Source organism: Diabrotica undecimpunctata, chromosome 5 (assembly GCF_040954645.1).
Source record: "Diabrotica undecimpunctata isolate CICGRU chromosome 5, icDiaUnde3, whole genome shotgun sequence".
Lineage (NCBI taxonomy): Eukaryota > Metazoa > Arthropoda > Insecta > Coleoptera > Chrysomelidae > Diabrotica > Diabrotica undecimpunctata.
The window spans coordinates 67313254-67336858 of record NC_092807.1 but is presented as its reverse complement, the minus strand read 5'-3'; the positions used below and the strand labels follow the sequence as shown (position 1 = coordinate 67336858).

At 32.3% G+C, this 23605-nt stretch overlaps 1 protein-coding gene across 5 annotated transcripts in view; it reads left to right on the top strand.

The window, feature by feature from the left end:
• Tao (Serine/threonine-protein kinase Tao) overlaps positions 1 to 23605 on the top strand; it is a 468452-nt gene that overhangs the window by 89871 nt on the left and 354976 nt on the right. For all 5 annotated transcript variants that reach the window (XM_072532044.1, XM_072532043.1, XM_072532046.1 and 2 more), the window contains exon 2: positions 4325 to 4589. In XM_072532044.1, coding sequence (XP_072388145.1) covers positions 4357 to 4589 — 233 coding nt within the window. In that variant the 5' untranslated portion in view covers positions 4325 to 4356. The remainder of the gene's footprint in view (positions 1 to 4324; positions 4590 to 23605) is intronic.

The following is a 23605-nucleotide window of genomic DNA, read 5'->3' as shown; positions in this document are numbered from 1 at the left end:
ATTTGCTTGTGAAAATAGATATTTTTATGTAATTACTATTTGCGTACATTGTCTATTCCTTTACAAACGTTATAAAGTCAATTATTAAATCTTTCTCCAATGAAAATTAGTGAGAAATGGTACTTACTGCGACCACTGCCATCATTAAAATACACCGACATTTTTGCTCGCAGATAACATTTAACTGTCTATTAACGTGAAGATGCGATAGTATAACGCGAAGATGCGAATCATACACTTAGTATGATTCATGCACTATTATTTGGAGCTGCTATGAATCTGAAACGATCAGTTTCTAATGCATGGGAATTTTTGAAATGAAACGTCACGATCGTGTAGGGGCGGCCTGAAAGGGTTAACCCTTTCAGGCCCAAGACTTTATTTTGTGAAAATTATAATTTTTTCTTGTTATATGTTATATTTAAAGGCTAAAGAACATCAAAAAAATCTTTAAAAAAATATCACTTCCTCCCCTCTACAAATACAGCTATGCCACGTTCGTGCTTTCTGGGCTAATAGAACATGAACGCACGATCGTGCGTTGGTGCAAGAAGTAGTAGTTAATTTCAACAAAACTCAAGTATTAAAGGTGGTATTAACGTTATTATTTATTTATTTATTATTTTCACATTAAGTAAACATTTTAAATGCTAGTTCTTATGATAGTCTTTGAAACATGATTTCACTCGCGACAAACACAGATATACATTGCACTTTTCACATCTTATTTTAGTTCTGCTGCCACAGTTTTCAAGCCTGCATGATCTGGGACTATCAATTTGGTCAAACAGCGAAAAATGTTCATGTCCGTCGTATCGTCTTGTTTCTGATCGTTGAAGACATGGTCTGTATCTTTTAGGATTTAGATCTGGATGTACATTCTCAATCTGTAGGTTAGTTTCATCCGTTAAAACACGTTTTTTTGCTGGTGCTCCTATCAGACATTCAAGTCGAAATTTAAGTAAATCTTTAATTTTCTTTTTGGGGATATGAGAAGCAATAGCTTGGAATTTGTAAAGACGTCAAGCATTCACGACCGATAAATCTATAAAAATGAAGTATTACCTTCAGAGTCCATTTCTTTGTTTTTATGTATGTACGGTAGTATTCCATACAGTGATCAAGCACAATCTGTTAAACATTAACGTTCCAGAACCATGCATTCCCAATTCTGACAGGCGTTCCAACAATGGAATTGAAGTAAAATATCTATCGAAATAGATACAACTTCCCGGAGGAATTGACTTGGATAGATGCAATATGACAGCAGCTCCTACTCCAAGCGATTTATCAGGAAAAGGTGTTCCCACTCCTTGGTAGACTTCAAATCTATCATAATGTCGTCACTGGTTGTTGCTACAGACATTTTTAACCCCTGTGGACGCGGTTTATTTTTGACTACTTGGCGCAAGCTTTTTGGGCATGTTCCGCAAAAAGGTATTATCTGTTCATCGATGGAATAATATGATGGAACTCTTAACAGCTTTTCACAAGCCCTCTTCACTCTGGTTATAATCGGCTGTATCTTCCAGAGTATATTGGTATCACCTTCTTCAGACGTGTCTCTATCAATTACTTGAAAAGCTGTACGTAAAGTTTTAAAACGCTCGCGTGTAATGTGTTTTGTTATAATCTCAAGTTACATTTCTTGTCTCCAATACATATGTAATCTGGGATATGGAAATACATCTCATTATCAAATGGGCACCAACGAAAATCTTTAATTCTCTCATATTAGTATTGAGAAGATAGCCGAACCGAAATTCAGATTATTGTCTAAATATGTGCCTTCTACAATTTCCAAAGCAAACAGACGATGGATTGACCAACATAAGGAATCTAAAATTGCATTCCACGACATATCGATTCATCTAGTCAATAACCTTTCGTGAACTGGTTTCTTATACAAAAAAAAACGAGTAAATAAACTGTCTTTTCTATATATTTCAATATTTACTGGAGGTCCACGTTCAACAGTTGACGTTTGAAAATACATCTGTAACGTTTAAACATATTTCGAATATGAAGGATGATTGTATGGAGGTGGTAAAATATAGTATGCAACTAGGAATCAACCTTATGCTTTTAATTGAATTTTTTTTTTCGAAAGAATTCTTACAAGACGTTGGAAGACGTTTAGGCAGTCTGGATCTGATGCTCTTCTGATCGAATATCATGTTTTTGTACTATACCCTGTATGTATATATATATATATATATATATATATATATATATATATATATATATATATATTTGATGGCATGCTATATACATTTATGTACCATACGTCTCACGTTGTTTAATTTGATGTGTTATATGCTAGGATTCAGCTAGTTGTTTATTTTGTAATCAGTCAGAGGTCTTCTTCAGGTCAATAACGCAAATTTATCTTATAGTGTGTCTATTATCATCCATATTGTCATGTGACATTTCGTATGTCGCTATAAGTTCATTAATAATGAAGATACTGTGTAGTGCCCTTTTGGTAGTTGCCTTGTTTGTTTTTTATCTTAATATATTCGTTATATCCTCCCCTTTCATTTGCTATGTTGCATGCTAGGATTCGATCAGTTGTTTATTTTGTACTCAGCTAAGTAAACGTAGCTAAGTGTTTGTGTTTTACATTTGTTTTGTTCATTTATATAAGCATACTGTGAATGATTGTGAATTACCAACAAAGTTAAATGTCTAAGCAGTGTGTAAATCAGGATAACAGTTTTTGTTATATGTTTGAGGAACTAACTGTCAAACTTTATTTCGGAGATAAAGGACATCAAGATAAGTCATAGGCCCCTCATATATTTTGTAAGACGTAACGTCGAACGCGCTTTGCAGCAGCAATGATATGGACAACCGATAGCTTATGTTATAGATTGTTACTCTTGTCTCATGAAAATTCAGAGCATCGGACCCAAATTCCAAGAATACTGTGCAGTATCCCTATTTACCATCAGCTATTCCGTCCCGTCGAACATAGGAAACTCTTTCTATCCCAAAACCACCTAAAGACTTTGAATGTGGACGAAGAAGAACGTGAAAGTTTTAAGGTTTCATCTGGTGATATACAATTAAAAGAGGAAGTAGGCAATGATCCACTATTTCAAGGACCAGAATATTCCTCAAAACCTCATCTAATTTCATACGCTGAATTTAATAATTTACTAGAAAGCTTTTAAAAGAGTTGTGTCACATTTTCTTTGCAATGTTAAAGCTGACAATTACAAAGATCTTGTCACTGAATTACTTACTGTCTACAGAGAAATAAGATGTAACATGTCTCTAAAAATTCACCTCCTAAATACTCATCTGAATTTCTTTCCATAAAATTTAGGTGCGTAAGTGATGAACATGGAGAACGGTTCCACCAAGACGTTGTAGACATGTAAAAGCGCTATCAAGGTAAATGAACTAGTCTGTTGAAAGCCAAGCGCACCGCGAAGAATATACTAAAATTGATATATTCCCCTACAATGCTCAATTCTTTGTACCAAATAAAGTATGGGTGATATAAAAAATTCAAGTTTATTTCCGGGTTTCTGATGATATTGTACATAATGAAATCCATGTCACAAAAAAAATTTAATTTTTGTTGACCAGTGTTATCAGTCAAGCACGTTGCCGCTCGGCTTAACATTCATCTCACGACAATTACTGAAAGTTTGTACGTGAACTGCACAAAAAAATATTATCAGCGCATCTATCGTCCGGGTTACAAACCTTGTTTATTTACATTCCGACACCGTCTGAATCGAGGGACACTTTTTTGTTAAGGATTCGCGTTTTATATTTGTTGTTTCTATGCTATTTAGTCTTTTTAGGACTAATTTATTGAATTCTTCTTTTTTAATCATGCTTTCCATTAATGGGTGTAACGCATCTTTGTTATCGAATTGGGATCGTTCCCTACTACTTGATCTTGTTCTTTACAGGATATTTACTCATATATTTGTATTTGGTTTACTTCTCTTGGTTGTTTTTGTGTAGGGTTTTCGATGTTAGCCGTCTTATTTTGTGGTATGGTTGCAGGTTTCTGTTTGTTTTTTAACTGTTACAAAGCTATTGCAGTGATGGGGGCCACCACAGTGCACACATTTAGGTTCTTTATTACGTAGTTTTTCGCTATCTTTAGATGTTTCCGCATACATTTTACACATCTCGGTTCCCTTCTAGGTTAATTAGATATCAATGTGTAGCCAGAAGGAGGATAGGAAACGAAACAAAAAAATTTATATTTATTTAATAATAAAATAATTATTGTATAAATTTCTCTCTGAATGAATATTTTATATTTATATTTTGAAATTTATATTAAAATCATTTTTAGGAAATGTCAGTATAGCTGTGGAAGTTCAAAATATGGCACCCGTGCCTCGCCCGGGTAGCCTGCGCGATCCTGAGATTGCTGATCTGTTTTTTAAGCACGACCCTGAGAAGATTTTTGAAGATTTGAGGGAAATTGGCCATGGAAGTTTTGGGGCCGTTTATTACGCAAGATGTCTTCTTACTCGAGAAATTGTGGCTGTCAAGAAGATGTCCTATCTGGGTAAACAAAGTCTGGAAAAGTGGCAGGATATTTTGAAGGAAATAAGGTATGTTAAAAAATACTATCTTTTTTGGTGTATGGGGCTACCTTTTAGAGGTGTATGGAGCTACCTTTTAGACGATTGTAATGTATCGCTACTTTCTTTCTACAACTTGGTATAAATAGTTCATACGTTCTTAAAATAACTGCAAAATTGAGATTGTGTAAGTTTGTTTTTAGGTATGTTCGTCAATCGCGACAGTTAAGGACCTTGGGTACTTTTAAATATGAGAAATTATAATTTGATGCACACTTTGACGTATATGATAGAGCGCGCCACATATGTGGTAAAAATTTGCACTTAACTTTTTTACTCTTTAAGTTACCTGTATTTGGGATAAAAAATATTAAAAATACATTATTTTAACAAAAAAAAAGGTATACCTGTTAATAACTTCAAAACTCAACAGTTTTCGAGATAATCGCATTTTACCAATCAGCTGAATATTTCTGATTTAAGGCAATTACTCCGAGCAACGAAGAAAAAATAGACAAAAACATTAATACTTCTGAATTTTGGTATAAAATACCTTTAACTAAAGGTAATAGTTAACGAAATATTAAATAAAATAAATATGTCAGCAGAATAATTAATAATAGAATTTGACAAAATAACAGAATAATGGGATTTTACATCAAACATTTTACTTTTTATGTTAAATTAAAGTCATAATCAAAACATTTTGTTTACAAGCCAAATTAAGAAATAGTTAAACTAAATAACATAACTTTTTGTCAAAGTAAGTGTTCGACATGTCCACCATTTTCTTTAATTGATTTGTCAATATATTCCATAAAAGAGCGTCTCATATTAAATAGCATCATTGGTTATAAAGAAACTGCTGCAGTATTTATTTCTTCTCATAGTTGGTTGCAAATGTTTATGGGATTCTTATAGACAAGTTGTTTTAATGCGCCCCATATACCAGAATCAAGCAGATTAAATTCTGGGCTACGTGGTGGCTATAATGTATAATGGATGAATATATTCTTTTGGATACATATCCAATCTTATGGTATATTATGGAACCACATCTTATTTGTCGCAGAGGTTAAATAATGTGTTAAATTGTGATGTATCTCGTTCATTGGTTACTTATATACACACGGATAACCTATCGATGAAATTACTTATTTATATGATTACCTTACAGCTTACGAGTAACTATAATTACATCTCAAACAAATGGACTATTATGATTTACTAACGAACTAATATTATGCTGAACTAAATTGCCTGTGTGTTTACTATATTTATAACAGAATCGGTTATTAGACCAACGATGATGTTTTTTTAAAAATGCTGAGTTTTTAAGGTAAGATTTGTAGCAAAAATATTATGAAACAAGACACATATGTGTTATTTAATACCTGTGCTCTAGTTTCTATTTGTATCAATAAAAATGGGTAAACAATTTATGTAATGAATAACAACTATTCTTTTCGGATTTTTTGTGAATTAAATAATTATATCAATATCTTACCACATTGCCAAGGAATATGACTACCACGACCAATCCAACGTTTAGAAAAGTTGTATTTAAGTATGTTCTAACTGCCTTCTTTCTAGAATGTGGTGGTATACCATCTTGCATAAACCAAATATTTTGGGTTTTCGGCATTTTACAATAGAGAAAAAGTAACACGTTGGACTGACGATCTAAAACGTTGTCATAGGAATTGGATGCAAGAGGCACAAGATCGAAATAGATGGAAAATTATGAGGGAGATCTATGTCCAGCAGTGGATAACCGAAGATTGAATGATGAAGAAGCGATAGAAAAGAGAAATTGTAAACATGATGACGGCCAACTTCTGAATACGGACACGGCACCTAAAGAAGAAGATGAAGAATCTTTTTCCCAATAAGACATTTAGCACCCATTTTGTGATGTTACATTATCATTTTTGAGTTATTTTAATAAGAATAAACTATGAATTATGCTTATCTACAGGTATTCAGTGCTTTACCGCTCAAATATCAAACTAAGAATCATTATGCCGCTGACTTATAAAATGCGATTATCTCGAAAACGGTTGAATTTTCATGTTACTAACAAGTATACCTTTTCTTTGTAAAAATAATGTATCCTTAATATTTTTTAACACAAATAGAGCTAACTGAAAGAGCAAAAAGGTTAAGCGCAAATTTATGCCACACATGTGGCATATGTGGCGACCTCTATTAGTTACATTAAAGTATGTATAAAATTATAATTTATCCTACTCAAAAGCATCCAACTGTAAATTTTTGTCCAAAAATCTTTACAAACGTAAAAGTTATAGCGAAAAATAAAATTTTAAATTTCTACTTGTAACACCCTGTAACTTTCTTAATATCAACATTTTATTAAAGCAAGTTGGCTTAAATCGTAATATTTTAAAGTACAGAATCGATGGTTTCTATTTGTACAATTACTTAAGGACCACCCTGTATACCAGTAGATATAAGATTGGTAAAAACATTTATTTTGCTTTAATAAATGGATTATAGTTTGTTATCTTATCGCCTAAAATATATGTGCCCTTGATACATGTATGTGGATTTTTTGCCCACCATGTCCATCAATCCCTTTCTAGCCAGATAATGTTCTTTAAAATACAGGCATGCTTATGTCATTAATTTGTTTTTTTTTTTTCTGTTTTAACCATGTTTTAGCACATGTAAGCTTAGTAAATGCAAACGTCTATTAAGAAACAGATTGACTTCCGTGGGGCATGGTAGATAGCTGAGCTAGTTAGAGCATAGGCAAGGATCGCTTAGATCGTGGCTTCAAACCCCACACGGTGTCAGTTGTTTAGACATTTATTAATTTGGTTAGTCTTTATTATGGCTATGTTAATTCAAGCTTAAAATGTACTTACTTTGTTACGTTGTTCTAAGATCTAAAGTAACGTTTGATAAATAGCAATAGGCTAATGGGAAACTGCAAGACCAAGACCGTGTGTGCAATACCAAGACCAGGTGTATTGGCGCAAGACCAAGACTGTCAAGTCTCGTCTTATTCTTGCATTTGGGCAACACTAATCTTTCTTAATATCAACATATTAAAACAATTTGGCTTAAATCGTAATATTTTAAAGTGTAGAATCTACTGTTTCATTTTGTACAATTACTTAAGGACCACCCTGTATATATGTATGTATATATATATATATATATATATATATATATATATATATATATATATATATATATATATATATATATATATATATAGGAAAAGAAGTCTTTGCTGACAACGTTAGAAAACGGAGCTTTGAGGTTTATTGGGATTTGCAGCGGTGAAATAAGTGTACTCTTTTAACTAAGTTTCAAGCTTTTGAAAATGTTTATTTTCATCATCAGGAAAAACTGAAATAAAGTGCTACTGTTAGTAAAGCATCCTCGAAACCTATTAAGAATGTAAAAGGTTATAAAAACTTACGTTAATGAGATTTGTCTTTCGTGGATGTTCTACTCACTTGTGACAATATCACGCACCACTAATTGATTGAGTCAATAATTAAATAATCTATAAATTGCATGGTGTAAAGGACCAAACTTGACAATTATATTTACTTTTAACACATAAGATAAAGACGATTACAACGATTTAAAACGGCCACGTGTGCCGGCCAACAGTGGAGTGTTAGGTTAAGAGTAGCTGTCATTCCTGGACATGGCAAATGACAGAACTTCTTCTTGTTTTCTTTGTCTTATGTAGTACTACTATATTACACATCAAAATTTAACAAAGATTGTATTTAGGTTGAAAGAACAATTTTTATTTGTATTAAGATGAAAAAATACTAAATAAAGAAACCTGGAAACTTTACAATGACTCAGATGTTGAAACATCATTGACATGTGAATGTGTATCCAAATATAATAGGTAGGAGTAAATGGAGCTTAACTGATTAATGTCACTCCTTTTGTTCATTGCGTTTGAATTTTGAGCAATGAATGCCATTTCTAAGAAGATTCTTTTTTTGTAATTGGTTTCAGCAGCTAAAACTTTGACTGATTCATAATTCATTATGTGATGTTCTTTATTTACATGTTCTGCAAGGGCAGATCTTTCCGGATATAGTCTGCTGTCGCTTCGATGACTGATTAAGCGACTACCTAGGCTACGCGTGGTTTGTCCCACATATACCAAATTACAATTGTTGCAAGGAATCTGGTACACAACGCTGGAACAATCTTTGATGTCACTTTTATCTTTGACTTTGGAATATATTGATCTCGCAGTTAATGAAGTTTTAAAGGCTATTTTTAAATTAGTGAAATCTTTAAAAAGTCTTGTCAGTCTGGGTGTTATGCCTTTTATGTATTTTAATGAAGTATATGAGCAATTGGCATTTTGTTCTCCACTTGTGACAATAATTGCTCATATACTTCATTAAAATACATAAAAGGCATAACACCCAGACTGACAAGACATTTTAAAGATTTCACTAATTTAAAAATAGCCTTTAAAACTTCATTAACTGCGAGATCAATATATTCCAAAGTCAAAGATAAAAGTGACATCAACGATTGTTCCAGCGTTGTGTACCAGATTCCTTGCAACAATTGTAATTTGGTATATGTGGGACAAACCACGCGTAGCCTAGGTAGTCGCTTAATCAGTCATCGAAGCGACAGCAGACTATATCCGGAAAGATCTGCCCTTGCAGAACATGTAAATAAAGAACATCACATAATGAATTATGAATCAGTCAAAGTTTTAGCTACTGAAACCAATTACAAAAAAACAATCTTCTTAGAAATGGCATTCATTGCTCAAAATTCAAACGCAATGAACAAAAGGAGTGACATTAATCAGTTAAGCTCCATTTACTCCTACCTATTATATTTGGATACACATTCACATGTCAATGATGTTTCAACATCTGAGTCATTGTAAAGTTTCAGGTTTCTTTATTTAGTATTTTTTCATCTTAATACAAATAAAAATTGTTCTTTCAACCTAAATACAATCTTTGTTAAATTTTGATGTGTAATATAGTAGTACTACATAAGACAAAGAAAACAAGAAGAAGTTCTGTCATTTGCCATGTCCAGGAATGACAGCTACTCTTAACCTAACACTCCACTGTTGGCCGGCACACGTGGCCGTTTTAAATCGTTGTAATCGTCTTTATCTTATGTGTTAAAAGTAAATATAATTGTCAAGTTTGGTCCTTTACACCATGCAATTTATAGATTATTTAATTATTGACTCAATCAATGAGTGGTGCGTGATATTGTCACATGTGAGTAGAACATCCACGAAAGACAAATCTCATTAACGTAAGTTTTTATAACCTTTTACATTCTTAATAGGTTTCGAGGATGCTTTACTAACAGTAGCACTTTATTTCAGTTTTTCCTGATGATGAAAATAAACATTTTCGAAAGCTTGAAACTTAGTTAAAAGAGTACACTTATTTCACCGCTGTATATATATATATATATATATATATATATATATATATATATATATATATATATATATATATATATATATATATATATATATATATATATATATATATATATATATATATATATATATATATATATATATATATATATATATTACATACCATGCGGTCCATATGTGTGGAGTGTGGAATAAATTCATTTTTGGCGTTATTATGTACTATCTAAAAAAAACCTGACAAAGGTCGATTTTTATTCTTAAATTGACAATTTACAGTATAAAAATATTATCCCCTTCCAGCACCCCCTCGAAAATTTTAAATAACAAAGGGGGTCGTGTGATGCCTTATTAGAAAGGGATTTTAGTCCTCCGTTCAGAAATATAAAGTTTTTTAAGTTTGGTTCAAATGAAAACTGAGAAAATTGATTTTTAAGATGTAAAATTTTGATAATGTCTCTATCACAAAACTTTAGGTTGAATGAAGATAATAATGTCACATAATATTTAGAATGTATTTTTCAATGTAATTTTAAATTAAATGTTCAAAATAACCACCATTCACTTCTTGGCAATCGCCGAGGCGATTTTGGAATTCTCGCACAACATTTTGTACGGCCTCGGGGGTTATTTTGTTAATTTCTTCCGGTTTCCTAACTTTTAAATCAGCAATACTGTTTGGTCTATTGCGTTCATTCTGCCCATCATCATTTCACAGAATTCTTGCCTTCTATCGGGATCATCTTCATTTAAATCCTGAACCAACAGCTTTGTAAGGGTGGTATTTTTCTTTATGTAAAACTCTCAAAATAGATGATTTACTTACATCATTGACGGCGGCCAGTTTTCGAGTTGTCTTATGCGCATTTTCCTCAATCTCTAGAAGTACATCTAACTTTTTTTCATCAGTAAATTTAACATTTCTACCTGGTTTTTCAATATTTTTTACACGTCCAGTATAACGAAACTTCTTTTCAATTTTTCTAACTAGACTGCGAAACTTGTTGACCAAGGTATTTATTATTAAACATTTCACAAACCTCCTTTTGAGTTCTTGTTTTATTACCAAAACCAATCATAATTAAAATGTCTATACTTTGAGTCTCGGACAAATTTAATACGCGCACAAATATTATACTGACGTCTTTTAGTAACTTTAAATACCTAAATGACAGCAGCCTACTAGATTCATATCAATTGTTTATTTGGCTTTTTGAATAATATTTTATTGTCTTCAAAGTTTTTTCCCTAATGTTTAGCAGAACAGATACGACAATACTTGATTATTTCTATAATATATTTTAATACACCAGGCAATATTGCTGATTTAAAAATTAGGATAACGGAAGAAACTAACAAAATAACCCCCGAGGTCATACAAAATGTTGTACGAGAATTCCAAAATCGCCTCGGTTATTGCCAAGAAAATGGTGGTCAAGTTGAACATTTAATTTAATTGTAAAAATCAATTTTCTCAGTTATGACTGCACAAACTCAAAAAACTTTATATTGCTGAACAGAGGACTAAAATCCCTTTCTAACAAGGTGCCACACGGCCCCCTTTGTTATTTAAAAGTTTCGAGGGAGTGCTTATAATTCAAAGGGGGTGCTGGAAGGAGATAATATTTTCATACTGTAAATTATCAATTTAAGAATAAAAATCGACCTGTTTCAGGTTTTTTTCAGATAGTACATAATAACGCTAAAAATGAATTTATTCCATACATATGGACCGCATGGTATAGGTATACAGGGTGGTCCTTAAGTAATTGTACAAAAAGAAACAATAGATTCTACCCTTTCAAATATTACGATTTAAGCCAAATTGCTTTAATAAAATGTTGATATTAAGAAAGATAAACAGGGTGTTAAAGTGCAAAATTAAAATTTTATTTTTCGCTATAACTTTCATGTTTGTAAACATTTATGTATAAAAATTTACAACTGGGTACTTACAAATATGATATATATAACAAGCGAGTCTTCTACAGCTGGCGCCGCTTCTCGCATCCTAATTTCCAGCGTTTTCTGTCGAAGCAATCTTCAGTTGTTAAATCTCTGGCGGTCATTGCATCGTCGACATCGTCTCTCCAGGATCGTCTTGGTCTACCTCGTTTTCTTCTAGTTAGCGGAGTCCATTCTTCTATTTTTTTTTGGCCATCTATTTTCAGGCATTCTCTGAAGGTGTCCATACCAGTTAAGTCTTTTAAAGGTGACCAGGTGTCTTTTAAATATGAAAAATTAAAATTTGATGCACACTTTGATATAACTGATAGAGGGCGCCACTTATGCCACATATGTGGTATAAATTTGCATTTATTTTTTTTGCTCTTTAAGTTACCTGTATTTGGAATAAGAAATATTAAAGATACATTATTTTAACAAAAAAAAGGTATACTTGTTAATAACTTCTAAACTCAACAGTTTTCGAGATAATCGCATTTTAAAAATCAGCTGCATAATTCTGATCTAAGGCAGTTACTCCAGGCAACGAAGAAAAAATAGACAAAAACATTAATACTTCTGAATTTTTGTATAAAATACCTTTATCTAAAGTTAATAGTTAACGAAATATTAAATAAAATAAATATATCAGCAGGATAATTAATAATAGGATTTGACAAAATAACAGAATAATAGTAAATATAAGGTTGAATGCTCGAATAAATGAACTTTGATCAGATAAAAGGCATATATCGAGCACAGTTTAATTTAATCTTGCCCAAGTACTTTCGATCCCTAGATCATCTTCAGGGGCATTTCGTCAATTGCGGCCTATCCGACAAGAACAAAATGTCATAAACATATAAATGTACATCACACTACACTACAAAAGGACAAACAAACACTTTAAAATTATTTAAGAAAGGCTACATTACTTGCAGAAACCGGAGACTGCCGGAAAAATTTAGGAAATTTGTCCCATTGAGATGTCCGTCAAAAAAATACGGGTCGATAACGTACTCGCCCATAATGCCGCCCCAAAACATTAACACTCCATCGGTGTTGGCGATCAACAGTACGAAATAAATGTTTATTTTCTGTTTTCTGTGTCATAATAATGAAAATTATGTCTATTTACTAGACCATTATTATGAAAAGTCGATTCGTCTGTAAATAATACATTTCTAAAATAATCAGGATCTTCTCCAACTTTATCTAAAGTCCATAAACAAAAATTTAAACGGTTACCATAATCTTGTTCTGTCAAATGCTGGTGAAGTTGAATGTGATACGGATGAAAGTGGTTGGTCTTAAGTATTCTACATAAACTATAGAAAATGTCACACTGAGAGTGCAGTACGGGTAAGATACGGCAATGCTTTTCTTATGGAGAATAAACGCGCAGGGTTGTCGGTTTTCTCCAGCTGTTGATTGCTCATTGTCTCACAGGACCGGCTTGGATAAAATGCATCTGCCGGCAGTACGAGTAAAATATTTTATATCATGTATACGTATACAGTAGAATAAAAAGGCATTGATGAGTTATTGACAACGAAAACTATGAATTTTGCATATATAACGTCAACATGAGATATACAATTGAATCATATTCATAAGAGTAACATTTGAACACCTCTTTACAAGAACAACATACAATAACTGTAGTTTTAATGTTTTACATAAAATAGAAAAAACCTACATAATTTCTAGGAAAGAATTTCGAAACTTGGAAATGATATTATTTATAGATATTATATATATAATATTCAAATTTCCAATTCTTTCATAGAAATTAGATTTTTTCTATTGTATGTAAAATATTAAAAATACAGTTATGTTGTTTCTATAAATAGGTCTTTATTTCTTTTGTAAAACTTCTGCTACAAATTACCATCATTAACATAATCACCTAAATATGGCCATAAACTTGTTTGTCATAATTAGTATTTGATAAACTCAAAGCTTTCCCTATTTCACCCCCTACCCATCCTTAGGGTGAAAGTGCTTTTGGAAAACGAAACTACACTTCAAAATTTAGTCCGAGTTTCAACAGAGAGCATGGAGTCCCATAAGTTTAAATCCGGTGAATTATTTAACGGTTGCGCTAGTGTTTACACACATTTAACTCGTAGTGTTAAATGTGTTGTGTTTTTTACAAAATACGGAACAACTTAATGTAAGTGCTACTGTAAGACGTACTTCGTTGATGACTGGTGTTAGCGAAAGAAGCATTTACAATTTCAAAAAAGAAAAAGAACAGAGTGGAACGTTGAAATCGCCAAAAAAAAAACGTAAAAAACTAGCGTGTCAATCAAATTCTAGAATATTCACATATGACGAGGGTGTAAGAAGTATTCTACGGAGAATTGTTCATTGTGAATTTTTCATGAAAAATTTGCCGCCATTCTTAAAGCATATACATAACTTCATACAAGGTAATGAGAATATACAGCCGTTGTCTCTTTCTACTTTATACAGACTTCTGAAAGATATTGGATTTGTTTATAAGAAACGTGGCCGAAGAAGCATCATGGTGGAGCGAGAGGATATTATTCATTGGCGCCATAATTATTTGAGAACTATACGACGTTTGCGAAAAGACCATTGCAATATCATATATTTGGACGAATCGTGGGTTAATGTTGGCCAATCTATAAATTACGAATGGTGCGATACTACGATACAAAACAGTCGTGATGCTTTTCTCAAAGGTTTAAGTACTGGATTAAAAGCACCTACTAAACGAGGTCCACGATATGTTTTATTGCATGTAGGTTTTTCAGGAGGTTTCCTTCCTGACACACAGCGTGTTTTTCTGGCAAAGAAAAATAATGGCGACTATCACGATGAAATGGATGCCGCATATTTTGAGTCGTGGTTTAAGGAGACATTAATATCAAATTTACCAAATAATGGTCGTAGGAATGTCATTGTAATGGACAATGCATCGTACCACTCCCGTAAAGAGAGATTCCCTAACAATTCCTGGAATAAAGCTGCAATCAAGGAATGGCTAGTGGAAAAAGACATTTTTTTTCGAGGAGTGTTATTTGAAATCCGAGCTATTAGAAGCAGCGCGTGCTTTTAAAGATCAATACGATAAGTATCATCTTGATGAGTATGCTTCACAACATAATGTTTATATTTTAAGGCTTCCTCCATATCACTGCGAATTGAATCCTATAGAAATGGTGTGGAACCAAGTTAAGCGATATGTACGTACCCATAATACCACTTTTAAAAACGACGAGGTACGCCAGTTGATCGACGACGGTTTCGCACGCGTCACAGAGCAAAATTGGCGCAATTATGTCACTCATGTTGTTGAGAAAACGGAAACTGAGATGTGGACTGTGGACAACATGCAAGATGACGCAGACCAATTGATAATACACGCGAACACAGGGAAGAGTAGCGGAAGCGAATCCGACATCTCGAATGTAGAGGACGACTTTAGTATAATTAATTGAATATCTGTGAGTAACCTCGATTGTTTTACACAGGGAAGAGTAGCGGAAGCGAATCCGACATCTCGAATGTAGAGGACGACTTTAGTATAATTAATTGAATATCTGTGAGTAACCTCGATTATTTTACACTGTATAACCAATAAAATGCATTTACCAGTCCAATCAGAGTATGGGCTTTTCGGATATTGGGCTGGGTGCACGTAAATCGAGTTCCCGGAGGTTCCACCCTGTATATTTATAGCTATCAAGAAATGTAATTTAAAATATATTTGTTAGTTTAATAAAGTATAAATATAATATAATGTTAAATAACTTACACTATAAACCTTATACCTGCTCATCTGGTAAAGTGTGGGCAAGGAAAACCATTATCCCATATGGAATAACACAAGGTTTCGCTGAAAACTACCAGGTTGCTATGCCAAGGAACTAGGTAAACTTATGTTGTGTGTAAAAAATGCGAGACTGCATTATGTTTTAACAAGGACAAAAACTGCAGTTCAGATTTCCACAAAAAAAAATTTCATAGTAGGTGTTAAAATTTCGCAGTGATTCAAGTGCGCAATTTGTTTTTTTAATAACATCGCCGGGATTAAAAAATGTGCAAAGCTTTTTTGATATTCCCGTTCCTGATAATTTTTCACATATTTACAAAAGAAAAAGTTTTTCTTGGATATTGGGCTGGGTGCACGGAAATCGAGTTACCGGAGGTTCCACCCGGTATATTTATAGCTATCAAGAAATGTAATTTAAAATACATTTGTTAGTTTAATAAAGTATACAGTTTTATAATAAAATTCTCGCTAAAAACTTAAGGTCTTTTTATTCAAATTCATGCCTCTTATTTGGCTACTTGAAGGCAATTATTTTATCAATATATTATTTTATAATAAATAACAGAGCCCGGCGTAGAGATACGGTTCTGTGACTACCACTTGGACCTGTTTGTATCGCCAAGCACAAGGCGTGAAATCCGGCAATTGTGCATTCCTATATTAGCCGTACTGCACTCTCGGTGTGACATTTTCTATAGTTTGACTAATTTCTAATTCACCCGAAATTTTTCTTATGCTAATATTTGGGTTTTCCGTTCCGTAACAGAAAGCAGGACATAAGTTCGTTAACGTTATCACCAATAACTGGTTTATTTTTGTTTACCTTTTCGTTTGCAACATTACCAGTAGCACGGAATATATTAAGCAATCTCTCAAAAACTTCCTTGTGTGGGTGTCTTCTATCAGGATACTTTTGAGCATAAACTTTAGAAGCTAAGAGACAATTTTTCAAATATTCTCCAATGCAAAGTACCATGTCAACTCTTTCGTGGATAGCGTAATTCTTCATTTTTAGGAATAATGAAAGCTAAATATTACACACGAATGTTTATATTTTGACAATTACCAGACCGTAATGTCAGAAAATGACAATGTCATACAATGACATTAACTAACTATATCTTTTGTTTTAAAATAAATATACCCATGAAGAGTTTAAATAATTGTAAATGACGCAAAAACTATGAGACTTAAGTATAGGACATCTTTATACCGTTCAAAAGAGGAAACTTTTTTTAGTATTACGTGTTTGGGACTTTTCATTTTGTATAATATAGGATTTCTAGGTCAGTCTTGCAACAGTGTGTAGTTGCAACCTGTAAGACTAATGGACTCGCCCGAGTGGCAATGTACATGTACAAGGGAAGTAAAGTTGTAGAGAGAAGTTGTTATAATGGCGGAAATAACATAGCATTGTAAATTTGTTTGGTTAAATAAAAAGTTGGAAATATCAGTTGGGATATTAATTTTGGCAAAGAAAACCTACGTTAAGAAAAGTTAAAGTTCTTAGCGCAATCATTATGATTAATTAATATCCATGGTGTTCCATTTAAAATAAGCCTTATAATTAAAAAGATATTCAATAATCCAAAATTGAAACTAAGTTTTTAACACCCTGTAAATAAATGTTTAATAATGGAATACATTTAACCATTACCCAACTATTTCGCTGTAAGAGAAAATTTGTTATAATTACTTAAATAAGTCGAGAATTAGTCTTCTTTAAAAAAATTTTTTTTGCTTATAATGTAGTAAGTTTTGGTTTATTTTGTATTATTTGTTTTATTAAAATTCTTTCTGATTCGTTGTACATCAGCAAGTAAAATTATAAAGTATACACATTTGTTTACAACTACATTGGTTTCATTTATAACAAATATGTCAAAATGATGGGGTTAAAAATCGAGAGCAACAACTATAAATATTTTGAAATCGAAAAGAAAATTTTAAATTACGCAAAATCTATCACTCCTAGTTATAGGACATCCATATATCATTCGAAAGTGGAAAATTTTTTTAACATAACAATTCATTAATATACAGGGTGTTCCATTTAAAATAAGCCTTATATACACATTGAATAATCCAATAATGAAACTACAAATTTTGAACACCCTGTATATAAATGTTAAATAATTAATCATGAAATACATTTAACCAATATCCAACTATTTAGAGGTATAACCAATTTAATTAGAATTTCTTAAATAAGTTAGGAATGAGTCTTCGTTTAAAGCTTTACATTTAAAGAATATTCCACATAACTCAGAACACTCTGTAGTCTGTACATAGGTAAAGGGAAGTCTTATGAAACTATACCTAATTTTTTGCTGACAATTAGAAAATGTAATAAGATATAGGGTGTCCCATAAGAAAAAATATAACTTTGATACGCCGCACTTTATTGGGACGCCCTGTATATTTCAAAATAATTTTAAAATGTAGCCCTTATTAACCTTCAAACTATAAATTTAAAATTTTTTACCGTTTCGCTGTAATCTTCCGTCCCGTTAGTGGTGACTCACCCCTAACGTACATAGTATAAATTTTCCGAGAGATGGGGCTTCTGTCATATATATATATATATATATATATATATATATATATATATATATATATATATATATATATATATATATATATATATATACACATATATATGTACATATATATATATATATATATATATATATATATATATATATATATATATATATATATACATATATATATATACATATATATATATATATATATATATATACATATATATATATATATATATACATATATATATTATTGTGATATTTAAAGTCTTGGTGCGCCAAGCAATAATTAGCTAATTTTGATTAATTAAAATTATTTAAATGATATGATTATGACTCTATCACAATTTTTAATTCTTTTATCTCAGGGTTAAATTCGTGCTTCAATATCTAGGCTATTACATGTGAAAGGTAAGGTCCAAAGAATACCGGAATAATAAAAAACACATATGATCTAACACTATATATTGAAATAAAAATAATGAAATAATTCACACTCAAAAGTTTTTTATAAACAAATCTCATATAATGATTCTCAAAATTTTGTTCTACGTACGTGAACAATCAAAATTAATGGTACAAACAATATTAATTGAAATCTCAAAATCCCAAACTATTCTAACTCTCCTAATCAAAATATTTATATCCTTTCTAAATTAAGTGTAAAAATTGTGTTATCAATAAAAGAAAAAACTGCAGAAAACAAAAATATCTCTCTCTGATGATGAGTGGTCCAAATCCTTGTTCCTTGTAGACTATATTATCTCCTCTCAACTGCTCCCTATGTAATCAGCAATCTTACAACAGATTGTTGCAAGTATATCGTCCTTAATGATCTCCTTCAAAAGCACAAATCATTCAAATTATGATAGCCTTTCTCCTCTCGATAAACTGAATCTCTCGTTGGCCCGAGTGAAAAATGACTCTTGGAATATCTTCTCTTTACGATAAACTGAATCTCTCGTTGGCCTGAACAGTGACTCTTGGAATATAAGTAGAAAAATATGACTTACAATATTTTGCTGCTTCAGCTTCTGTCAGATACACTAACTCCACAAAAACTCACTAACATTCAACACTACTGCTTGCTACTTCTCGGGAACCGCCAGAGAACAATCACTGTTCGTCTTACAGACTTGGAAAACCAACTGATTATCTTTTCTCTTTCATTCAATTCTTCCTGATTTTCCCTGATTTTGGCCAAAGAAAATAAGCCTGCTTCTTCTCTCATTATGTTCATGCCTACGTGGAGAGTTTTGTGATCCTCTTTGCGGAATTGTTCATCTCTCGTCAACGCATCAGCCAAAATATTGTCCGTTCCTTTGATATATTTAAATTCAAAATCATATTCTTGGAGTAAAAGAATGCCCCTATGAATTCTATTATTTACCAACCTATTTTTCATTATGTGTACCAACGCTGCATGGTCCGTTTCAATGGTGAATCTTGCCCCAAGTAGGTAAAAACGTAATTTGTTTACACAAAATAACACACTGGCAAACTCTAATTCAGTAACGCTGTATTTTCTCTCATACGTTTTGGTTACACGGGAAACAAAACATATTGGCACCTCTATATCGTCTTGTATCTGTGATAACACCCCTGCAAATTTTTTTATGGAAGCATCGGTCCTGAGAATGAAAGGTTGCTCATATCTTGGGTGGTGCACTCTTACAGCTGTGGAAAACGCTCCTTTTAAATTTTTGAAAGCGATTTCTTGTTCAGTTCCCCATTTCCATCTGACATTTTTCTTAAGTAATGCTATTAGCGGTATTTCTTTTGTACTGAGGTCTGGTATCAGCTTTTTGAAATAGTTTACCATTCCTAAAAATCCCCGCAAAGTTTTTAAATTGGTTGGCCTCGGGTAGTTGTTTATGACTTCGATTCTATCTTCTGCAAGACTAATCCCTTTTGTGTCTAATTTGAATCCTAAATACAATACCTCTTTTTGGAAAAACTGACACTTTTGAATATTTAATTTTAATCCGGCTTGATCAAGTTCTTCGAGAACAGTATGAATATGTCGTAGATGGCTTGTTATATCCGGTGAGAAAATTAATAAATCATCTATGTAATGTACAACAAATTCTCCATGCCTATTTAAAATTGTGTGTAATGCGCGAACCAAAGCAGCGCATGCACTTTGTAGTCCAAATGGTACTACCCTAAATCGGTACACCACTCCGTCGATAGAAAAAGCGGTATAATTTCGACACTTTTCTGCCAAAGGTATTAACCAAAAACTGTGTTTCAAATCGATTTTGGAGAAAATGTGTGACCCTGTGATTCGTCCAAAAATGGCTTCTATGTTCAAAGGCGCTTCGTATTGCGCGATTGTGTGCGAATTAATGTTTCTTGCATCTAAACATAATCGCAAATCACCATTTGATTTTTTTACGCATACTATCGGGTTGATATATGGAGAGTCACATCTTTCGATCACCTTGTCTTTGATCATATTTTCAATTTCCTGTCCGACGCTTTGCCTGTATTTATACGGGATTGGATATGTTTTCGATTTAAAATTTTCTAAGTTTTTAACTTTAAAAGAATGTTCATAATTTTTAGCCACTCGGCTTTCTTCATTAATAAGATCTCCATAATTTTCTAAAATCTTCTCTATTTCCTTCTCCATGTTTTCTCCACATATTATTTTTCTTTCATCCTCAGTTTGTTCACATGTGTTCACTGTCCGTATTACTTCTTCACAAAATTCTGGATTCTCGTCCATAATTGCCATTTCTTCTCTGTCCTCTTCCGTTATTTCTTCTTCTATTTTTTCTTTATCTTTAATTTCTATCTGGTATTCCGAGCACCATGTTTCGGCTCCTTCCATTTTTCTGCTTATAACTTCCTTTTTTTCCTGCTTTCTTTTCGAACTCTTCTTCTTTTTTTTATTCTCTTTTCCTCTTCGGATTGATTTTTTTCTTGAGCTTTCGATTTATCCTCTACCGTCATATTGATTTCTTTATGTTTTTCTTGTCCATTTATCCTTTCAGAAAATTTTCTCCTATTGTTTCCTTTTCTTCTTCTATGTTGTCTGGTTCTGCTCTGATTTCCAGTTGATTTTCCGAAAAATTGATGGTGATATGTTTTTCACTCAATTCATCAATTCCCGCTATCATATCATGATTTAGATCTTCGATCACCACACATTGCATAATATAGAATTGGTCTCCCACTCTGATCCGTACTCCTAAACCTTCGTGTACTGTCGTCAATTTTTTATTATTTGCACCCACTAAAGCAACCCTCGGAATCTTATACACAAATCTGTCCATATTTAATTCTTTTACTAGTTTTTTATTGATTAACGAAATTTCCGATCCAGAATCAATCAGAATTTTAATCGCTTTATGTTTTATAAATGCATCTAAAAAAATTAGATTGGAATTAGAATTTTGTTTTTCGTTTCCCGCCAACTGTATAAACTCTCTCGGGTGACAAAATATACCGGAGAGTTTTTTACTTTTGTTTAGTGGATGCCTTATTGAAAATCCTGTCTGGATTCATTGAATACTTCTTCTTCCTCCTTTTCTATTGCCACATGATTCATCTCTCTTCTGTTTTGTCGTTGGAATCTCTGATTATTTCTATCGTCCCTTTGTTCGTTCGTATTCCTATTCGGAGGATTTTGTGCATCTCTATTCCTGTTGTGATTTTCATTTGTTCTATTTTGTGTATCATTCCGGTTATCGTAATTTTGTTGTCTATTGTAATTATTGTAATTTCTCGGCCTATATTCGTTTGTTGATCTGGGATGTCGGTTTCTCTGGTCATAATTTGATGAATACCTTCTTTCCGGTCCATTATATTGGTCATGTTGTCTTCTATTTCTCATTTCTTTTCTTTTCGCTTCTTTTAATTGAAGGAATTGGCACAAACTATCAATATCTTGATAGTTTCTCAAAATCACGTGATCTTCCAACGTTTCCTCAAAATGTCTGCTGATCATTTCTACCAGCTGTTCGGTAGAATATTTGTATTCTAGATATTTTGAATTGTTATATATCTGCAAAGCATATCTTTCTTCAGATATTCCCATTTTTTCGTGATATTTTCCATTCTGTAGCTCTTGGTTGATTTCTCTCTGTTTATTTTTCCCCCAGAAATAGTTGAGAAATTTATTTTCAAAATCTGTCCAATTTTCAAACTCATCTTCCTTGCTTTCATACCATAACGCTGCTCCTTCTTTCAAATGGTTTCTAATTGTTTCTTTGCAATCGTCAAAATATCTAATATGTTGTAATTTGGTTTTCAAATTTTTAACAAACGGTACTGGGTGTGTTTTCCGAATATCCCCGCCAAATTGTATTTTCGCCTCGCTTGTTCCATGGATGATAACTTCTTTTCTCTCTACCCCTCTTAGTTCAATTTCTGCCATTTGTTTTTCATTTTGCTTTAATCTTCTTTCTACTTCCTTCCTGTCTTCTTGTAGCGCCATTTCAAATTTTTCTTCTAACTGTTCTAATTCCTTTTTCTGTACAGTCTTAATATCTTTCATTTTAGTTTCTATTTCTTCTCTCTGCATCTCTAGTTTCCTCTCTGTTTCTTCTCTGACTTTTTCTAAACAGACTTTTACCTCATTTTCATATTTGTCAAAACGCTTTTCCATTTTTCTATCATTTTCTTCTAATTTTTGTTCTATTGCTAGCCTTGTTTCCCGTTGGTTTTCTTCCATTGTCTGTTTTGTTTCAATTTGGTTTTTCTCTATTGTTTGTGTCTGTAATTGCATTAGTTGTAATATTTTCTCTATTCCTGATAATTCTTTTTTCTCCTCAACTATTGTAACATTTCCTTCATTATCCGATCCTTCTTCAACAATTGTTTCCTCTTCTCTATTATCCTCCTTCCTTTCTTGCATTTTGCTTTGACTCCTTGTGGTCGACATGTTGTTTCTTTTCGTTACTGTTTTTGTCCCCGCCAAATGTGAAATTTTACAACACTCTATATGTTTCAGAACACGACAATATTTCTCCCCAAATGTATTAAATTTTCACGACAAATATCAAATATGCAATCAGTAAAATTCAAATAATTCAAAATAAATATCAAATGTACGATTGGTAAAGAAAATAAAATCAAATAATTCAATAGCAGTAAATATCCACTAACTACGATCAATCAATAAATCAAATTTATATTCCCTGGAAAAATTGTCAAAATACTTTCAAATTCAAATTCCCTCAATGTTATATGTTTTTATCTCTGGATCACCTGTACTTATTCCAGATCTCTTTCCCTTCCTTCAAATGTAAAGCTGCGATATTTTCAAGCCCCACGTTGGGCGCCAGTTATTGTGATATTTAAAGTCTTGGTG